The sequence below is a fragment of the Lutjanus erythropterus genome, chromosome 18, assembly GCF_056507025.1.
Source record: "Lutjanus erythropterus isolate fLutEry1 chromosome 18, fLutEry1.hap2, whole genome shotgun sequence".
Lineage (NCBI taxonomy): Eukaryota > Metazoa > Chordata > Actinopteri > Lutjaniformes > Lutjanidae > Lutjanus > Lutjanus erythropterus.
Genome location: NC_139334.1, coordinates 22,280,568 through 22,301,644, shown reverse-complemented (window position 1 = coordinate 22,301,644; position 21,077 = coordinate 22,280,568). Strand labels below are relative to the sequence as shown.

General features: G+C 43.0%; 1 protein-coding gene across 8 annotated transcripts in view; it reads left to right on the top strand.

The window, feature by feature from the left end:
- Positions 1-21,077, top strand: part of tnika (TRAF2 and NCK interacting kinase a) — a 97,575-nt gene that overhangs the window by 68,103 nt on the left and 8,395 nt on the right. For 2 of the 8 annotated variants that reach the window (XM_084741910.1, XM_084741915.1), the window contains exons 14-31: positions 400-486; positions 2,225-2,452; positions 8,404-8,568; positions 9,096-9,362; positions 10,739-10,845; positions 12,246-12,361; positions 13,888-13,985; positions 14,144-14,167; positions 15,060-15,128; positions 16,109-16,215; positions 16,429-16,531; positions 16,764-16,913; positions 17,601-17,700; positions 18,293-18,463; positions 18,929-19,072; positions 19,495-19,629; positions 20,387-20,487; positions 20,666-20,815. In XM_084741910.1, the coding sequence (XP_084598036.1) occupies positions 400-486; positions 2,225-2,452; positions 8,404-8,568; positions 9,096-9,362; positions 10,739-10,845; positions 12,246-12,361; positions 13,888-13,985; positions 14,144-14,167; positions 15,060-15,128; positions 16,109-16,215; positions 16,429-16,531; positions 16,764-16,913; positions 17,601-17,700; positions 18,293-18,463; positions 18,929-19,072; positions 19,495-19,629; positions 20,387-20,487; positions 20,666-20,815 (2,322 nt within the window). Of the gene's footprint in view, positions 1-399; positions 487-2,224; positions 2,453-2,986; positions 3,587-8,403; positions 8,569-9,095; positions 9,363-10,738; positions 10,846-12,245; positions 12,362-13,887; positions 13,986-14,143; positions 14,168-15,059; positions 15,129-16,108; positions 16,216-16,428; positions 16,532-16,763; positions 16,914-17,600; positions 17,701-18,292; positions 18,464-18,928; positions 19,073-19,494; positions 19,630-20,386; positions 20,488-20,665; positions 20,816-21,077 lie in introns of all 8 variants that reach the window. The other 6 variants (XM_084741916.1, XM_084741913.1, XM_084741914.1 and 3 more) reach the window with 6 other exon arrangements.

Here is a 21,077-nt window from a genome sequence, read left to right as displayed (position 1 = left end):
GTAACAATTCTTTCCCTTGTCCTCTCATTGAACTTCCTGCTGCTCTGGTGTGTATTTATTGTCTGTCCTGGTCTCTCTTTATCGCTCCGTTGCTCCCCTCCCACGCTTTTCAAGTGTTTTGGAAAGATATATATTTAAACCTCTTTTTTTTCTCCACTGCCTCTTTGTCATTTTTCCTTTGTAACACATTACAATTGTTTGAGAACAGGGCCTTCTTCGCTTCATCTGGATTCTGACTCTTGTCTTGTCTCCTCACTCACAGCCACCTCAGGAGATTATCTTCTTTATTTCTCTTTGTATCTCTGTCTGTCCTCTCTGCCTGTCTGTGTTTGGATGTTCAGATTTCCTGATTTTTGTCTCGGTCTATTTTCTATCTCCTTGTGCCGACATGCTGCTCAGGAGTATATCCGTAGACAGCTGGAAGAAGAACAGAGGCAGTTAGAGATTCTCCAGCAGCAGCTACTACAGGAACAAGCGTTACTGCTGGTAACCATAGCCCTCCCACGTGCTACTACTGCCCCCCATCTGTGCTGTGTGGCCCCCTATCCCCACTGCATGCACCCCAGTGGCAGTTGTTCAGAGGAACTGACTGTGAGGGAGTCCACAGTCTGAGTCACTCAACCTGTTAGCTGCAGATACGAGGAAAAACATGAAGCTGAAACAGTGAATCGCTATCTCAAACGCTTGTGTTGAATTTATTCAGATCATGATTGCATGTATAATACCATTATCTTGGCTGGATCTCAAAAGATTTCCTGGAGGATGCAGAAAAGCCCCAATCATGTTGGCCCACACAAAGTGAGAACATCCAAGAGAAAACAGGACGTTGTTATTTTCTGCAGAGGGTTCTCTTGGTGCCCCTGTCTCGTCTAGGGCAACAGTTGGGCTTTATTAGTGAGAGGAATTCACAGTATGTTTTGTAGTATCTGTCCACTGCTTCTGGCATCTTATTTGAAGACAGATGTGTTAAAAGAGAACATTAGAGAGCCTGCGAGGAAACCTTTTGAGATCCAACCATTGTAAACTCCTCAGGCCGCAGCAAAGACTTCACACGCCAAAACCCAGGGATGTGTTGTGGCTTGAAAAATGGCCTCTTCTCCTTCCCTCCCCACTGCCATCCTTCCTGCCTCCATCCGCCTTCCCTCTCAGTACAGTCGCCCTCTACATTCCTCCCCCAAAGACGTGTGTTCATTAATTTCCTAGTCTCCTTTGTCCATCATCAACCTTGCCATTCCTAAGTCCCACCCCTTTTTTGCTCTGTACTGCTATAGCAGTTGAACAACCCTGGTACCTGGCAGATCCTTGGTCAACTTCCACTCGTTCCTTTTTCCTTTTCTTCATTCCTTTGGGCATTATGTTGAATTTTCCAACCAGCCATCATTGGCCCAGCAACAATAATGACCCAAATATTTATGCAGGTGTGTGTAAATCACTCAAAAAAACAAAAACAACAACCGGCGGTGGACTATATTTGTCCAATTGTCTAAACCTATTATGTGCTAGGCTGGTCTATGTTGAGAAAACAAAACATCTGATAGCTAATGTTAGTAAAATGCTTGCTAATTAGCTAGCTAATCTACATAAATTGTTAGTTATGTACTTAAAGCTTATATCTAATGTTAGCAAAGCGCTAGTTAACTAGCTAGCTAATCTACATCAGTTGTCAGCTAGCTAGTTTTACATGTACTCAATCAACATAGATCAGCCTAGCACGTATGTACAGGAAGCAATATTGTTTTCCCAGGATGGTGAAGGCATGACCCACTGTACTCTGCCTCTGATTGGCTTACCCTGATAATCTTACGCTAATCCTACCCAGTTTCACTCCTCATGCCCAAACCTACCCAAACCAACGGAGGCAACAAGTGCTAGCAATTCAGAGTCGGAGTAATGCAGATCATTACTTTGCTTTACTGGGAAAAACAACTGTGTACAGGAAACAGGAAGGTTGAATTAGGTTGCGTCGGGTACCATGGTTGTTCAACTGTTATTGGAGTACAGTGGAAAAAAGGTGTGGGCCTTAGGAAAGGTCAATTGTGATAATAATTGTGGTTGTAAGTGGTAAGTGTGTATTCCAGATATGTGACTCCAGTTGTTGACATCTGCGCTCATCAGTTCTGTTTTGCATGATTTGTGGATGTGTGACTTAACACTGACATAAGAAAGAGGCTCGTCTCTCATAACTGTCCTCCCTCCCATATCCCGTCTCCCTCAATCTCTCCAGGAGTACAAACGTAAGCAGATAGAGGAGCAGCGGCAGGCGGAGAGGCTACAGAGGCAGCTCCAGCAGGAGAGAGCCTACCTGGTGTCTCTACAGCAGCAGCAGCAGCAGCAGCAACAACAACAGCAACAGCAACAGCAGCAGCAGGAGGGAAGGCAAGCAGAGAAGAAACAGCTTTACCACTACAAAGATATCATCAATCCTAATGACAAGCCTGCCTGGGCTAAAGAGGTAAGTGCATGAACATGCATGATGTACAAAGACATGCATGCTGTTATGAACATGTGATGAGTTATTGTCCAAAATGTGAATGTATTGGTGATGATCCCGGTAATGTTTTGGAAATCAAACCCTACTGTACTTTATAAACACCCAGTGGCCTTCTTGTGTTGCTAATATCTCATTCAGCAGGTCTTACTGGAAGCAGCAGTCCCGTGAAGATTGTAGCTTTTGAATCTCTTTTTTGAATCTGAAGATATTTGAGAGTTAAAAGGACAGTTCACCCCACAATCAAAAATGCATATCTTTTCTCTAGCCTGTAGTGCTGTGTATCTACAACGATACCAGTATCTACAAAGATATCAGCTGTAGAGACAACTGCCTACAAAACTAGGACTGAAAAAAGGATTGCAGGCCAGAGAAAAATCTGTATTTTCAATTTTGGAATGAGGTGGCCTGTTTATGCCTCTGCTTTGATAATCACTGTGATGTCTGCGTTGTGTATGTTTGTGTTGTTGCTTACCCTCCTCTGACTCTGACTCCTAGGTCCAGAAGCAGCAGCATGTTCAGGGTAATGCGCCCCACTCCCAACTACGACATCACCAGTCATTCAACCAACCGGCTTCATCCTCTGGCTCTCACGGCCAACACAGAGCTCAGGCCCCTAGGCGAACCCCATCCCATGGTGCCCAGCTCCTCTCCACCCACCTCCCCCATATCCGTATTTCATTAGATCCTGGAGAACCCCTAGATCCAGGGCTGAAGCAGGAGATAAGTCAGCAGGTCAGAGAGTTTAGGGCTCAGAAGCTCAGTCAGAGGGGGCGCAGCCCAGGGCCCATCCAGGAGCACAACCAGTCTGCTGGACAAGGCCCCAGTAAGGGACCTAGTAAGGGTCATAAAGAGCATTCTAGTCAAGGGCCGGTCAGCCCATCCAATCCAGTACCCAATCCCTACCATCTGGGGCCCAGTAATCAGAAAGAGAAGGCCAGAGACAGGCCTCTCTCTGCCCCGAATCAGGCAGCCATCCAGGGGCTGCTGTCTCCAGACTCAAACCTTAAGGCCCCTCAACCTTATCCTCAGTCCCCAGCACAGGTCCAGAACCCCAAGTCTGGAGTTAACTCTGTTTCCATCCCCGCAGTCAAACTGGTTAGTGGCCATCCTCGCTGCAGGTCACACTCGCCTTGCCGTAGAATAGATGTAGATATAGAACTGGAATATCAGGGAGGGTGGCAGAACGGGATAAGGCCAGCCGTCAGTCATGACGGCTTTAGTGTGCTCTCGGACTGGGAGGCCACAATTGACCCAACTGACCCTCTTTCTCAATCCCTCCCTGACAGTAGTCTCCGCTTAGCCCTGCCTAAACAAAGAAACTCCTACTCACCTGCCTCCCACAGTGGCAACTTTCTTCAAGTCCCTGATAACAGTCACTTTGGTTTCTCTGCTTGTGGTACGGATAGACGAGGAGGGATGATGGGGCAGAATGCACTGAGAGGTAGCTCCTCTATGTGTGACCTGAGTGTCTCTGCCCCAGGAGACATACTCAAACACAGCCTGTTTGAGGCCAGACAAATGGGTAGTCACTCCACTCAGTCCCTGCTATCCAGTTCTCCAAACAGTCCACCTCATTGGTTGTGCCTTTCTCCTCGCACTTCTCCACAACATTCACCCTCACTCTCCCCCACATCCTCAAGCTCATGGTCCACCAGTACCTTGTCCAGTCAATTCTCTCCTGACACCTTGATGTTCAATATGTCCCCCACTTCACCTGTCCACACCCACCTCGTCTTGCCCAACAATACCCCCTTTCCCCTCCTCATCTCACCCGCCTCTACCCCTCACTGCTCCCCTTATGGCTCTCCCTGTGGATCCCAGACCCAGATCTGCATCAGATCTGTTGGAGCAGAGTGCTAGACCCTTGTCCAAAGCACACATCTGTAGAAAGACACACACACATTTTTGTACTTCTGTATTTGTGAATGAAATCACCCATTCCCTATCCCTAAACCCTAACTCTAACCATAACAGCATGCTTAACTTCAGCCCTTATACTGCTGGTTGTACCTCATGTAGCCTTTATACTGGCTGATACAACATTTAGGTGTTGATACATACACTTCTTTCACAACTCAAAATTTAAGTGCCTACCTGATATGATGAACTCAGAATTTACTGTGATTAACAAAAGAAAGAAAATACAATCCGATTATCCCCAATCTAAACTTAAACATAAAACTGAAGTCCGAAGAAATTTGCTCACCTGGCTACAAAATTAAAATATATCTTCTACCTCTTAATCCTAAGATCATCCCTCTTAGTCAAGACCCCCAAAACCAGCACCAAGTCGTGACCAAGACCAGAGTGAATCGAGATTGAGACAAGACCAAGACTTTGAGGAGTTGAGACCAAGTACGGACCATCAAGTGAGGGTGACACTGAGTGAAGTCCAGGATCAGACTAGTGTCAGTCCCATGCTGTATGACACACTTATGCTAGAATGTGGAACATGCAAACCATGGACACTCCTCAAATTGATCTGAGACCTAGGTAGATAACACGTATAGCTGGTATTTGATACATCTCTTTGGGTACGGAGTGAAGAGATTAATGAAGAGTTTTGGTACAGAGGGAGATTGCTAACATTAGCTAGCTAGCTTTACTAGCATCACACAGTGATGTAGCCAAGACCACCTAAACCAAGACCATGTCATGACCAAGAGCAGAATGTATTGCGACTGACACAGACCAAGACTTTGAGGAGTTGAGACCAAATCAAGACCAAGACCAAGGCAGGGTGAGACCAAGTCAAGACCAAGTGCTTTCACATCTCTACCTCTCTCACCAAACTGAAGGAGCAGCACTGTGTGTGTAGCATTTTTGTTGGAGCTGACATTAGCTAAAATTCATGTAAAGAAACTATATATACATTAGCTAAATACAGTAGCTTTGTATGAGCTATCTTGTCATTGTTTATAACAAGCAATCCAAAAACAGCAATGATATGAAGAGATAAATCAGACATTGCACAGACAAATGAGCGATGTCCTCACAGTTGTGGTCTTGGCCGGTCTATAAATTAAATCGAGTCCTATTTGTCTAAGATTGAGACACGAGCAAGTATAAATGTGTTCGATTCCTAGACAAGACAGAGACCTTCAAAAAGTGGTCTGGAGACCAAAACTGATGTAGAGTACTACATTTTTTTTTACAGCCAAGTCTTAACCTTCAAACAACCCTATTCTCTACATCTAAAAGTCAAATTTGTCCTCACAAATACAGAAGTACCAGAGCATGCATGCTGTATATACATACATACACATACACACTGTACATTAAAGATCTGTAAATATATCTACATTTATTTTTTTTTACATTTGTGTATGAATTTGATATCTCTGCAGTTTTTGTTTATTTTATACTCAAAATATTCTCCACGGGGACTGAGATCCAGAGGAGAGATGCCAATATTCAGGGACAGTCTGAAGTATCACCCTGATTGATCGATAGCTTAGTTAAGCACAGCCCACCCCCACCCTGCCAACCACCTCGTCACCCTAATCACCGAGTGCCCCTCAAAGCATCACGGCACGCCCCCTCCTCACCATTTTGGTGTTGTTTTCATCAGTGAAACCCACCCATCAAAGCTTCATTTTAGGTCAGTCAACCAGTCAATCAATTTCCAGTTTGGTGATGGGTGCTGACCAAGTGGTGGTGGGTCCTTCTAGCAAACCTGCATCCTCAAGGGATGTCCTCTGTCCTCCCTTTGCTCTCCACCCTCATCTTTTTCTGTGTCCTTTCTTAGTGTAGATGGAGCAGCAGCCACAACTAACTAACTAACTAATGTTTTTCCTCTTAGAATCTCGTCCGCAGAAGAAAGAGCTTTTGGGTGGTGGGGTGGAAATAAACCCACCTGATGCACACAAAATTAAGTTTTAAAGGTCCAGTGTATAAAATAGCTTACCTTAGAATGGGTCATTTCTATCTAAAGAGGAGTCCACCATGTTGCACTGACATGTTTCTACAGTAGCCCAGAATGGACAAATCAGGCACTGGCTCTAGATTAGGGCTTTCGTGTTTGTCTCAAGTTTTGTGGCCATCCCAGGTTCTCCTACATACTTAGAAGAGGAGAGTAAAGCAAGCTGCAGTCTGCAAGCTCACCGCTAGATGCTACTCAGTACTACACACTGGTCCTTTAAGCAGCACTACCCCAAAAGGTCTTTCCTCTGAAAAAGACTCTTCTAATAGTAATCTCTCTTTCTCTTGAAGGTAAATAGATCTTCATGCTAACTTTGATCGCCTCCACAGATTAATCTCGTCTTCGATCACAGCAGTGCTTCTCCTGAATCACCGAATGTTTTGTTTCCATTGGTTCTTTGTACTTAGCTTCATCGGTAGCTGAGTTTCGTCTCAAGTGAACAATGAACAAAATATTTGGGAGTTTTTCAGCCGCCATGTATGTCATAGTTGCCTCAGTGTAGTTGACTCCCTAGCAGGCAACTCACAAAGATTTGAGAAATGAAATGGCATTGCATAGTTGTTCCGACCTGGGTCATAATCTTGAATAATCCAACTAGATTATGAGCTCATGTGGAATTACAGAAAGCCTCCGGAGGGGATAGTTCTCATTGCACACGCATGTTTACCTGGGGGCTATTGACACTATGCCCTGCTGAGCCATGACTCAACCCTCCACCAAGCGTTGAGTAGATTGTTGAGAGTGGAAAAGTGTGATTTGGGCAGCTGGGAGTATTCCTCGGAGCCTTCTCTCACCGCACAGCAGATAATCTGATAATCTGATTACTCTGGCAAGAGGAGCTTTCTGCCTTCCTCACTCAGATATTTGGTGCTCACTGGCATCGACGCACACGCGCACTCCCACAAGTCGGTGGAAACTCAAACTCTGGCTGACTTTACACAGTGAAACGCTCATGCAACTTTAGTTGGTTGGAACTTAGGTTAAACTAAGTTGCAGATGAGTTGCATGGGACTATCAGCACAGCTATTACAAAGCTAGCAGTAACAATAATGACCTGTTAACTGCAACGCTGACAGCATTACCAGCGTCACATGGAGTCTAGGATGAAGGTTTTTATTTATTTATTTTCTTTGGTGTTAAGGCGTTGTCAAGTTGAAATCAATCAGTTGTTCAGTCGCAGTAAAATCATCTGAAATGTTTGGAATGTGGACTTTACGATGTCATCATTTTGGCACGCGTGAAACAAGTTTCACAAAGTTGAGAGTTTTGCAACTTTTGGTGCAAAAGTTTCAAACATGTTCCAGGTGTGTTGCAGAGAGCTTTACACCATGCAGATAAGTGCAACTTGGTTTCACCTGAGTCGACCAACTGAAGTTGCGTACAAGTTTCAATCTGTAAAGTTAGCCCGACAATCAAAAATATAGTTTTGAATATGTGCCGGCTCCCTTCGCATGAAGTGAAATCTGTGATTTGGTGTTTGAATGTGGTGTCTGCTAAAGAAGATTGGAGGGTAATATTTGCCCTTTTGCCTGCAGCCGTCAGATATTTTTACGCCTCAACTGTATGTGGGACATGGAGACGTGCATAGACAAATAAATAGATCGCTGAAAGAGGCAAACAAATCCACAGCCAAAATATTGTGCATGACGTTGGCACATACAACATTCCAGGTTAGATTCTAGATATCCCTTTGTGCGTTTCTGTGGAAGTCTAGATTTGTCAGAGCCAAACAGGTTTTGACAAGAAAAACAAAGACTTCCACAGAAACTCACAGAGAAAGTGTTTGTTTTATGAGTCATAACATAAAAACATATAACAGAAAATAAAGCATGTGATGTGAGAAAGCACGCAGCACGGTCCCACAACCATGAGTGATGTGAAGATTGTCCGTTGGCTCGTAGGCTTGCATGGCGGCGTGGTTAGTTAGGCGTGGTGATCGGTTGTGCCGTGTGCTTGGCTGTGAGTGACAGTGGTGTGTGACCTGTCCCAGGTGGAGGAGCGATCTAAGCTGAACAGACAGAGCTCCCCAGCGCTGCAGCACAAAGTGTCCAACCGCATCTCCGACCCCTCCCTCCCTCCCCGCTCCGAGTCCTTCAGCAGTGGGGGCATGCAGCCCGCCCGCACCCCACCCATCCACCGCTCCATCGAACCGCAGGTGTGTGTGAGTGTTTGTGTGTACAAAAGGAGGCATGTGAGTGTTTGGTGTGTATCCTGGTGACCACTACATCCAAACAAATAATCACAAACCTCTTCAACCCTCGCACCATGAACTCCTAAAAGTTCATGTCGGCGTATCAGTCAGTCTTTTTCTTTTCTTTCTTTTTCTCCCATCTTTCTCTTCTCTATCTGCATTTTTCTTCATCTCAATCTATAATCTGCCATTCTATTTCCTTAAAATTCTATATTTTTTACCTTTTCATTACTTTCAATACCTCCTTCTTTCTTCCTCTATTTTTATTTTGTTCCTCCTTTTCCATAATTTGTTTCCTCTGCCTTTGGATTTTCACCCTTTGTTTTCATCCTTTGGCTCTCTTTATACTTTTTCCATCCATTCTTCCTACCTTCTCCCACTTTCCACTTGTCTTTCCTCTAACCTGTACATCAACCATTCTCCCATCCACCCAACTCCTTCCCCTCATCTCTCCCTCTGTCTTTCTCTCTCTCTCTCTGTCCCTTCTGCAGATGGCTCACCTGGTCCCAGTGAAGACCCACTCCAGCTCCATGTCTGGCTCTCAGTCCCTGCAGGACCAGACGGGCTCAGCTTTGAACGAGGGCGTTAGCGTGGGCTCCCCGAGGCCCGAGATGCCCCGCCAGAACTCTGACCCCACTTCCGACACACCGGGAGCCCCGCTGCGTGTCACAGCCAGGGAGGAACGTGATCGGGAACGGGACAGAGACAGGGATCGGGACAGGACCGCCTGGCTGAGAGAGGAGGACATCCCACCCAAGGTGGTTATTTTAATTAGTTGTTCTTAGTAAATGAAAGTACTTCATTATGTTCAATTTGAGCAACATTGTTTATATGTTGCAGTGTTTCTACACCTTTAAACATATTGATTGGTTTAATCAAATAGCCATTTACATTTTTAATGATTTTAAGGGATAGTTTGCATTATTTGAATAGGGATTGTACTTACTGATAGTCACACAGTAGATGGCAGTCAGCACACCCCCCAGTTTGGAGAAGCAGAGAGGAGTACCAGCATGGAAACTAAGCAATGTACTGCTGTGGACAGGTCCACCTAAAAAAAATCATTATTTAAGTTTATCTTACATTCAGAACATTTCAGCTGCTTTAACTTGCTGCCACACAGCCTTTTCTGATGGGAAACTGCTGTTATTTAAGCCAAATATTGCTCTCTCCAAACCAACCAAACTCCACAGGCAAAATCACTAATTTTACCTTGCAGAAAACAGGAGTTGCTGGTCTGCCACTTTATTGATCTGTTAGTTTGTTTTTGATATTGCATGGCTTTGGTATTTTAAACAGAAAGGATTCAGCAAAGTCATACAATAATATAAACTAACTATTAGATCGAGACAGCAGTAGAACAGCAACTCCCACATTCTGCAAGGTAAAATTAGTGATTTCACCCAAGGAGTTTGGTTGATTTAGAGAAAGCGATATTTGGCTTAAATAATGTCTGTTTCCCAACCAAAAAGGTGGTCTGATGGCAAAGTACAGTGGTGAAAATATTCTAAATATAGCTTACACTTAAAAAAGGTCCACCTAAAAATAATCAATATCAGTTTAAGTGGCTAATGCTGAGCTTCTGTGCTGGTACTCCTCTCTGACTATGGATGGGTGCTTCATACAATCCGAACTATTCCCTTTAAGTTAGCTATGAAAACTTGCATCAAGATAATCGCAGCTCTTATCACGCCAGTTGTATTTCAGTGCTGATTTGATTAGGCCAGTCTTTCTTATTTGGTTACAAAGTGGCTGCTGTCTGTCATTGCACACATTGATGTTGAAACCACAGCAGATGCCAGAGGTGTAGAGTTTAATGAGCTTTTGCAGAAGTTGGACAGGGCTGCTGTTGTTAAGCTGTCAACCTTGACACGACACGAAACACATCACTTTCATTAGTGTTTTTATTTTTGTTGCTATTGTTAACCAGGACAGGTGCAACACAACATTCCACTTAACATTACTCAGAGTATTTAGAGCGTCAATGACAGTTTAACAGGCTGATGTGCCAGGTATTTTAGTAAACATACAACGTCATTAACTCTATGACAATCATAATAAGCTTCAAACTCTTTGCTCGGAGATTAGACACCTAGCTGTTGCAGCAATGGTGACCTTGTTTGTGTGTGTCCAGGTCCCCCAGAGGACCACCTCCATCTCCCCGGCCTTGGTCAGGAAGAACTCCCCTAATGGAGGAGTGGGTCTGGGCCCTCGCACAGGTTCTCAGCTCATACGGGCCAGGTAAGGCTCACATTAGCACAATGACCACCTGGTCTGGAAGCCTGAACTGAACATCTGAAGTCACGGTTCGATCACTGGTTCTCAGTCTTTTTTAGGCCAGTGAAAAAAAGGAAATGAAGAAGTCTTTTAAACATCGTATCAGTCGTGTCCACGTGAATTTAAAGTACAGTTTGGTCTCTTCATAAGGCTGTGAACATGACTAAATGCACACGCTTCAATATTTAAATTCCTGCAGAAAGCAGGAGGAGTAGTTTTGAAGGATGATAAATTGTGTGTATATGTTAGCAAACTAACACAAACACTTGTTGCTCTGTCCACTCAGTGTCATTCTGGTTCTCACTGCACTGTTCGCTGTTAACTCATCTGTTAATATTAGATCTAAGTGCTGTTTCACAGCCATACTCCCAGGGTATCTTTAGCCAAGTGTCTGAAAACTAGATGCTAGATTGCTTTTACTGGAGGTCCGACAGTGGAATATATTCACAGTGTATCCTCTGGGTAAGTTAATGCTTTCAAGAGGAAAGGGCAATACCAAAGAGGAGTTCACACAGTACGTGTCATGGGTGTAAAATTCTATAGGTGATGCTCTGGCATCCAGTTCCTGTGAAAGCAGTATGGTGCTGAGCTATAAACCTACGCAAACTGACAGGAAGTCAGTAGACTGAAGTATACGAAGTGGACTGGCAGGTTTTACACAGGTGTAGACCACTTTGTTTCACAAGTGAGACTTGTTGCAAGTTTCAGCTCCCTCTTAAACCACTTCTTAACACTTTTATGCAGACTAGTTTTATACCATCTATATTTCTTTTAATCTTTCATTTTCTTCTGTTATTTTATAAGGATTTTTAAATAAATGTCTTGCATCTTTATTATATTTTAAAACCTAATACAAATATTCAGAAATTAAAAGAATATTTCACATTTCACACAAAAGCAGTTGCCTGAGATTAAAGCAGTGTTTGTCAAAAGGGATTAGTCATATTAAATCCCATTTTATTTTCAATATTTGTAAACAGAAGAGGAAAGCGACAAATGCAAACATGATCACTGTGAGCAGAAAGCCGGTTCTGGTATTGAATGACAAATTGTGGTAGAATCGTAGCAGCAAAACAGCTGGAAAGAAGTGAAGAAGAAAGCAAAAACAGATCCAACGAGGTGCGGTCAGTATCAGGATGAATGTGTTTTAATGAAATTTACCTCATAGGCCTTTTTTCTACCAAAAATACAACAGTCATGGGGGAACCTAGAGGAAAAAAATATTTCAAAAGAGGTCCATTATTGAAAAAAGTTTGAGAACCACTGATCTTAAGTATAAAAATGTGTCAGTTCTCTATGGTGCATGCGTCTGTTTTATATAAATATGTTGTGAAATGAGGGAAAATGTTTTCCTCCTGTTTCAGTAACCCAGACCTGCGGCGCTCTGAGCTCTCTCTGGACGCCATGCTGCAAAGAACTTCCTCCAACTCATCATCCTCCTCCTCCCCTTCATCTCAGGGAGGCTCAGCTGAGAGGAGAGGTACGAAAACACACTCGCACACACATGCACACACACACACACGCTGAAATTAAAACTGACATGCTCACACATACATGCGTGCGAACAATTAACAACCTGCTGCAGGTACCTGCGCTTGTATACATGCAAATACGGACACGGTAACGCACAAACATCCGCGTACGCTCACAGGGCTTCAGTGAGTTTCAGAGGCTATCAGCGGGACATTGTCAGTCGCAGTTCTGCTCTGATCAACCTGTCTGATGTGCCCTGTTACTCTCAGCCTCCTGAGAGATAAAAGAGAGGAAATGAGAGGGGGTGATAGAGAGAGGCGTACGGGGATGTGTCAAACAACAGGCCAGAGGGATATCTAAGATATGCATGGATCTCTCCTTGACAAACACACAGCCGAGTCAGAGAGAGAGACGGTGAGGTACATGAGGATCGATGTTTGGTGGATGTTATTAGCATTTTGGAACGAGGTTGACAGTAAATATGGCAGAAATGTGAAAAATGAGACGGATAGTATCAAGACAGGCTGAGACAAATATGAAACAGCTAAACACTACAACTAGAACTTTTTAAATGCATGTGTGAAATAACTTTATTAAGTGGTATCTGACTTTTCCTAGAAGTGTCTGTATTTCCATTGAAAATATTGATTATATAAATTCCACACTGTAACTTTTTGGGGGTGTTGTTTGCTTGGCAACTGTCCTTGTTTCTGTCAAAGAGGCAGGCGGTTCCGTGAATTTGCCTTCATTAAAATACAAATAATTGGACAAAAACGTCTTAATCAGTAGAATTTGAGGAACAGGAAGTGTTGGAGTACTATTACCTGCTACTGACAGCAATTTTTCCAACTTTTTTTGGTTTGATTTTTGCGCAATTATAGAAACACACACACATGACAAAGAAACAACAACAAAATAGCTGCAGAAGTCACAACCGCAGCTTATTATATAATATAATTTTATTATATTATATTATAGTACATTAGTATGCGTATACTTTCATGGTATATTAAAATTGTATTTATAATCTTAAAATACATGTATGGTAAATCTGAATGAGATCACTGATTAGGTTATTAGCCCATAGAAAAATAAAGCTGTGAATATATGTGGTTTACTATATTGATAAATACAAAACTAAACTTGACAAAACCTACATTTTGGTGTTCATTTCATGTTAATTTTTTAAAAGATAGAGAGAAATCGTACCAATGACAAGATAAGACACTACGGAGTTTATGTGACACGGTGATCAAACGCCTATTAAACTATGTCCAACAAATTAAGTATAAGTTCTTATTACTTTTCAAAATTAATCATAAATATTTAGTGGTTATTTCAAACTTATGAAATTGAAACTGAAACTTTTCATAACTGTTTATGGCAGGAGTAGTGGTGTAGTAGTTATGAATGAGTGGCGATGAATGAAGCACATTTTTTTTGTCTCAATGTGACAAGTGATATGTGTCTTTTTTGGGGGAAGACTTTTGCGTATGTAGGTCAAATGTGTGTTTTCTTCCTTGTTCTGATCAGGTCAAACCAAGCAGGAAGGATCCCCTCCAGGAGCCAATCAGGAGGCAAAGCCCAAACAGGAGGAGGGCCGTGAATCAGCCAGACCCAGCAGACCTGCAGTGAGTCACACAACGCAGACACACACACACACACATTCACTTTCTACCACAGAAATCTCCTCTCTACAGGCCATCTTCTGCAGGCCTCTTCTCCTTTTTTCCTGCTATTCAACTGCATCTTTATGTCTGTCTCTGCCTCCTTCTCTTTCATTCTTCAGAGCTATAAGAAAGCCATAGATGAGGTTAGTGACACTCGAGTCCCCTTTTTTCTTTTCTCCCGGTTTTTCCTTTTTTGCCTCGATCTTCAGAGCCCCTCTTTTTCCCTGGCATGGTGGAGTTTCACACCAAGATGACGCTTTTTTTCTTTTAACTTTAAAACATCAGGGCGTGACGGCGATGGCAGTGCATGTGTGCTTCTACACACATACCTGAGAGAGAGTATGTGGACGCGTGCTTGTGCGTGTGTGTGTGTGTATGCATGCATGTGAGGGTGTGTAAAGCTGCCAAGCACCTGAACAGTCTCTGAATCTCTTTTCCTGTTTCTCTGTTGTCACGGTTACTGGTCAGGAGGAGCTGGTAAGCCCACCGTGTATGACGGTCCTGCCCCCCCCTCCCCATCTGCATGATTTGGTCTGATCCATCGGCTGGGTTGAATGGGGAGGGGAGGGAACCACGGGCCAGTTGGCATGGGGGTGATTGGTAGAGGGGGGTGCAGATTGATGCTGCACTCCAGTAGAAAATCAAGCCTGATTATCTGTCTTTCTTCTTCTTCTTGCGACCCGTCTTCTTCACAAAGTTAATTTTCTGCTCGTGAGTGGATAAAAGTGCTGATCTGTGATCACTTCATATTATAAAAAAATATTTTATTGTGGATAAGCAGAAAAAGTGGTCTCAGATGAGCACTCTTGTTCCAGGACACCCATGTTTAGAGGCCCGGATGTTTGTGTGACAGCAGATCAGTTGTCCTCCTGTCATGATGCTGATGGTTTGTCCCACTCTTTGCCCCTCTCTGCTCCCCTCGTCCCTGTATGTGATCTGGTCTCTCGCTCCTCAGGTTCTGACACTGATGATGCAGAACTGATGAAGTCACTGACTTTTCCTCTTCCTCCTCTCCTCTTCTGTTCCTCTCTGCAGGACCTAAGTGCATTGGCCAAGGAACTCAGAGAACTGAGGGTGGAGGAGGGCAGCAGACCTCCAGTCAAGGTAAAATGGAAGTTATTTACACCATGTTTTTAGCCTAAAATCCTCACTGTCGATCCTTAGCTTTGAGGCTTGTTCACGTGCACATGAACTCTGCCAGATCTGGGTGTGTGTGTTATGATGATGTGCAAACACCATGTCGGGGCCTTAGGAGACTAATGCGAGATGAGCCGTAGGCATTTTGTTTTTTTGTTTTTTTTTTCAGGTTGTTTTTTATGTTTGAAAACTGGTCACTGTTCACTTGTTTGGGAGATTCTGCAACATATGAAACTCCAGCAGTGTTTTGCAGACTAACAAAATAAACCCAACCTTCAGTCGGCATGAGGGCGTGTAGATAATGACTGAATTTTCATTTTTGGGTGAACGATCCCTTTAAGTTAAAGTTGCCCAGTGGTGTTTTCTTGTGAAGAAAGTTTTGTTTACATTTGATATTTCTGATCAAGACATGTGTATCTAAAAAAAACATTTGAAAAAAAAAAGTTTTCTTGAATATAGTAAATTATGCAGCGCTCATGTCAGTATTTGCTATCTTATAGTTTTCTTTGTCTTTGCCGTTGTTTTCTGAGTGCTTGTGTGCGTGCATGTGCACGATACAAACAAATAAAGGTGGTGAAAACATTGCTCTGTTGTAGTACTAGTGGTCAAAACCTTTAATTTGAATAACTGACCTTTTTCATGGAAACCATGTCGAGGTGAAATAGAGTGAATTAAACGAAACCTCAGTTAATATCATTGGTAACACCTGTATTTATTTCACTATTTCATGTCAAAGTGGCTGCTGTGATAAAGGTCTGTCCCTCTGTGAAAACATCAGATATGAAGATTCTGAAAATGTGATTCTAAATGAGTTGATTAATAGTAGATAATTAGTTAGATATAAATAATAATTTATAATAATACCCTGATAACTACCTCATCTTTTCATAGTGTTTCCTCTGACCAGTTCTTTTCATTTCATCTCTGCTGCTTTTGTTCTAATAAAGGTGACGGACTACTCGTCCTCCAGCGAAGATTCAGAGAGCAGTGACGAGGATGGGGAGACGGTCGGGCACGATGGGACTGTTGCCGTTAGCGACATCCCCCGCATCATGTAAGTTGTCCCCCCTGCTTTTGTTTTTCCCTCGCTCTGAGTTTTTTCAAGCTGGACCTGTCAGTGCTCGTTTGTGTCGAGATATGCATGACTTTGGAATATGCGCTCTGCCAGTAGCTTGTCAGTATAGTTTTGGCAGAATTGCTTTGTAAATAATCGGGTGTGTGTGTGCGTGTGTGTGTGTGTGTGTGTGCGTGTGTGTGTGTGTTGCAGGCCGGCAGTGCAGAGCAGCAGTGAGTCGTATGGAGGTCTGACAGAGGACTCTCTGGGAGAAGCCTATAATAGCTCCAAGGACGGCACTCTGGTGATGAGAGAGGTGATGAATGTGCACACGCACACACACACACACACACACACAAACACACACACACACACACACACACGCACACGCACAGACACACACACAACAGAGATACTGGGTTCGTTTTGCTTCTTTATCACCACTTCATCTTCTTTTCTTCCTCTGTCCTCACTTTCCTGTAAACTCTCAACATTATATCTCCCGTTTCTTTTGTTTCTCAACTCTTTTCTCTCTTCTTCTTTCACAGGCGGAGGAGAGGAGGAGAGGTGGTCACACGGAGAGTAATGGCTTTGGGAATCACAGTAACCATGGTAACCTCCCTGACCTGGTGCAGCAGAGCAACTCTCCCTCGGCCACACCCACGACAGCTCTGCAGGAATTGGGTGACATGGCTGAGGTCAGACACACACACGTTTATTTCTGTAATGTTCATTGCATGGACTTACATGCATTTCCTGAAGACTTACCCTAATCCTGTCTTCTCCTTTTGGGGACATGGCTTTTGTCCCCAGTTGCATCGGCTGTCCTCAGTTAACTGGTCTTGAGCCTGAAATGTGTCCCTGAAAATTTTATAGTAGGCTGTATACACGCATTCCTGGATATAGTGCTTTAAATATAACCGACTAGACGTGTGTGGTGATGTCTGTATATCCAGAGAGCCTGCTCTCCCTCTGCCTGTATTATCTTATCTTTTCATTACTTTGCTCCAATGCTTTACCAGCTCAAAACATTTGTATGTGATGTCCTGGTATCTTTCTGGTGCATTTACAAACAGATCAGACAAATCCTACAGACAAATCCTACTGATTAAGTCAATAAGTCTTAAAATTCTATTAAAAAAGTTGACAAATTAAATATTAAAATGAGTATAAATGACTCTTCACCAGTGACTTTCGCACTTCACATACACCACTTGTCAGATAAAAGTCCTTTGTTCACATAGTTGTAGAATATATTTATTAGATCTGTCCAAAATAAAACAGAAGATATGAACATGTTCTTGGTATGAAACAAGGTAACATGTTGTGCAGTGTGTGTATTTAGGCTGCTGCTGAACAATTACTCACTGTTTTCTGTCTTACAGTTTGGTGTGGGCGGGTCCAAAGCGTCATTCACCCCATTTGTTGATCCACGTGTCTATCAGACCTCCCCAAGTGACAACGACGATGAGAACTCAGCAGCAGGTGAGCAGAGTATAGGAAAACTTTAGTCACATTTCACATATGATCATCTTTAATATTTTTTTGTGAACCACGTAAAGGTGCAGTGTGTGAGATTTAGGGGGGTTTATTTGCAGAATGTGTCAGAAATGAAATATAATATTCATAAATATGTTCTCATTAGCGTAGAATCACCTGAAAATAAGAATAATTGTGTTATAGTTATCTCAGAATGAGCTGTTTGTATCTACAAAGTGCATGTGTCCCATTGACATATATGGGTCCTCTTCCATGGAGGCTGCCATTTTGCACCATCTTGTTTCCACAGTAACCCAAAATGGACAACCCAAACACTCTAAAAAGGACCTTTTGCATAATTTGTGGCCACCATACTTTCTACTAATGGTGAGGGAGAAGGGAGGTGTTTGTGATGTGCAAGCTAACCACTAGATGCCACTAAATCCTACACATTGGTCCTTAAATGAAGGGCGTCATTAGCGAGATGAACAACTTTGGTGTTTAATTTCGTACCTGTGACGTCTGCACGGCTGTCAAAAAAAGTTGCTTATACTCTTCCTCTGCTCCTTCTGCTTCGTCTTCTTCTATGGTATCTCAGCCATGTTCGCTAATGAGCTGCTGAGGCAGGAGCAGGCCAGACTGAACGAAGCCAGAAAGATCTCCGTGGTCAACGTCAACCCCACCAACATCAGACCACACAGTGACACGCCAGAGATCCGCAAATACAAGAAACGCTTCAACTCCGAGATCCTGTGTGCTGCACTCTGGGGTAAGAGGGAACATTCGGCAACTTCGAGAACCCCAGGGTTCCGACACAGTATGGAAAGATACGGAAAACGTATGGAATAACATGGAATTTGATTTTAGCGATTTCCAGGTCTGGATAACTCATTTTCAGTTTTTATTTATAGATGAGACAAAAATATGTTTATGAGTTTAATATAAGTTTATTCCTTCTTTGGGCAGAGATGTTTGACAGCGGAACTTTCTGCATAGGAAAATGCTTGACTGGCTGCAGATGTTAACAGCTGGATTTTAAAACGTAATTAAGATCTAGGTATTTGTAATCGGATGTCAAATGTTGTCGACTGAGAAGTCTTTAAATTTGAGTCTGGAAAAGTGTGTAATTGAAATGCAAAATGTGTAGGAACCCTGCTAACCCTGCTCTGAATACCTCCATCTGTCTTTCTGTGTTTCTAACTCTTGTGCGTATGCTTTTTTTTTTTTTTTTAAGGTGTGAATCTGCTGGTGGGGACGGAGAACGGCCTTATGCTTCTGGACCGAAGTGGACAGGGAAAAGTCTATAATCTGATCACCAGACGGCGCTTCCTACAGATGGACGTGCTGGAGGGGCTCAATGTGCTCGTCACCATATCTGGTAGGTCCAACACAGGCGCGTTGTATGCACACACACACACACACACACACACACACACACACACACACACACACACACACACACACACACACACACACAAGTGCACCCTGCAATCTTCTCTGCATCTGAACGCAGATTATAGTTCATATCATAACACTAGAGCAGATAAGAGTAGAAGTTACGTGTATCATCATGTGTGGTAAGCAATTGCAAGAATAGTAATAAAAGCAAAATACACACATTAAGAGAGAAAAGTTGGACTTTTTCTTTTTCATCTGGGTCTGTCACAATACCCACATAATCTGCCATTGTGTGTGTGTGTTTACAGCTGAACTGGTTTCTATAATATCTGAGGATTTTATCACTTAATTCCAGTATATTTGATCTCATTCGTCTTTCTCCTTTTGTAACTTCCCTCTCAGGGAAAAAGAATAAGTTGCGTGTTTACTACTTGTCCTGGCTGAGGAACAGAATATTACACAACGACCCGGAAGTAGAGAAGAAGCAGGGTTGGATTACAGTTGGGGAGCTGGAGGGCTGCGTGCATTATAAAGTTGGTAAGGATCTGTGTGTGTGTGTGTGTGTGTGTGTGTGTGTGTGTGTGTGTGTGTGTATCAAGAGTGAATAAATGCATTTGGATCACATGTGCAGAGGCTGATATTTTGGCATGATTGTGGCAGGGCCTGTCATCCCAGAGTGAGCTGAGATGTTCTTTAAATAGGAACAGATGGAGTTAGATATGCAGATTTTTTTAGCTGACAGGTTGTTTGCTTAAATCCTGAACCAGATGGGAAAATTTCAGCAGGAAAGAGTAATATTCTGTATTCAGGTGACATGTGTGTTGTGTGGCCAGGGAATTAAGACAAACAAGCAAACAAATCCAGTAGTTTTAGATTTATTTAATCTTTATGTAACCAGGAAGGATCCCATTGAGATTAAAAATCTCTTTTTTGAGGAAGTCAGGCGGCAGTACAAAATAAAGACAAATAATTAAAACGGATACAAAACAGATAGTATCAGAATACACAACAGTACAAGCCATGCATCCAACAATATCAACTTAAACACTGACATCCCAAAGCTTCTGTCTCCAAAATGAAGACATTTCATGCAGTAAAATATTTTACAGTAAGCTGTAAAATTTCAAAATGATGTGTCTTTTGAAGCTGTTTTTTTTATTGTTTAATTGCATTATGTCTTTGCTACCAGTTACTCAGATTCGGTGCCAGTTAGGTTGTTTAATGCTGTTAAGGGAACTCGCTGTGCAGTAGCCAATTAATCTGTGTCTGACACGCGTCTTCGTCATGTTTCCAGTAAAATATGAGAGGATTAAGTTCCTGGTGATTGCTCTGAAGAACTCTGTGGAAATCTATGCCTGGGCTCCCAAACCCTACCACAAGTTCATGGCCTTTAAGGTACGGAAGTAACGATGCTCATACTCCACATGGACCGTCTTTTTCAGCACACATCAAGATTTTCATTTACTGGATTGATCATTTTGTTGTTTTTTTCCCTCTTAACGTAATCATCGCTCTCTATCTTTGCCTCTCTTCCTGCTTGGATCGTCTCCCTCTCTCTCTCTCTCTCTTCCAGTCCTTCACTGAGCTGCAGCACCGTCCCCAGCTGGTTGACCTGACGGTGGAAGAAGGCCAGAGGTTAAAGGTCATCTACGGCTCCAGCGTGGGCTTCCATGTCATCGACGTGGACTCGGGAAACCCTTACGACATCTACATCCCCTCACATGTAAGCGCAGGGCTATGCTGGTACCTGTATCTGAATCAGACTCGATGGAGGGCAAAAACAGAGCAGGATAACAGCATTTTTTTCAGTCCCTCTTGTCCAATTTCTTCTGTATTACCTGCTGATCTCCTCCTGCACCAAGGTCATTAGGTCTCATGAGGACTGGCTTCTAGGAATACAGTGACGCTTTCTTGACAGATCACCTCTTTGATTGATTTACCGTCATGCGGATAAAAGATTGATGGGTGCTTTACCTCTTTATCAG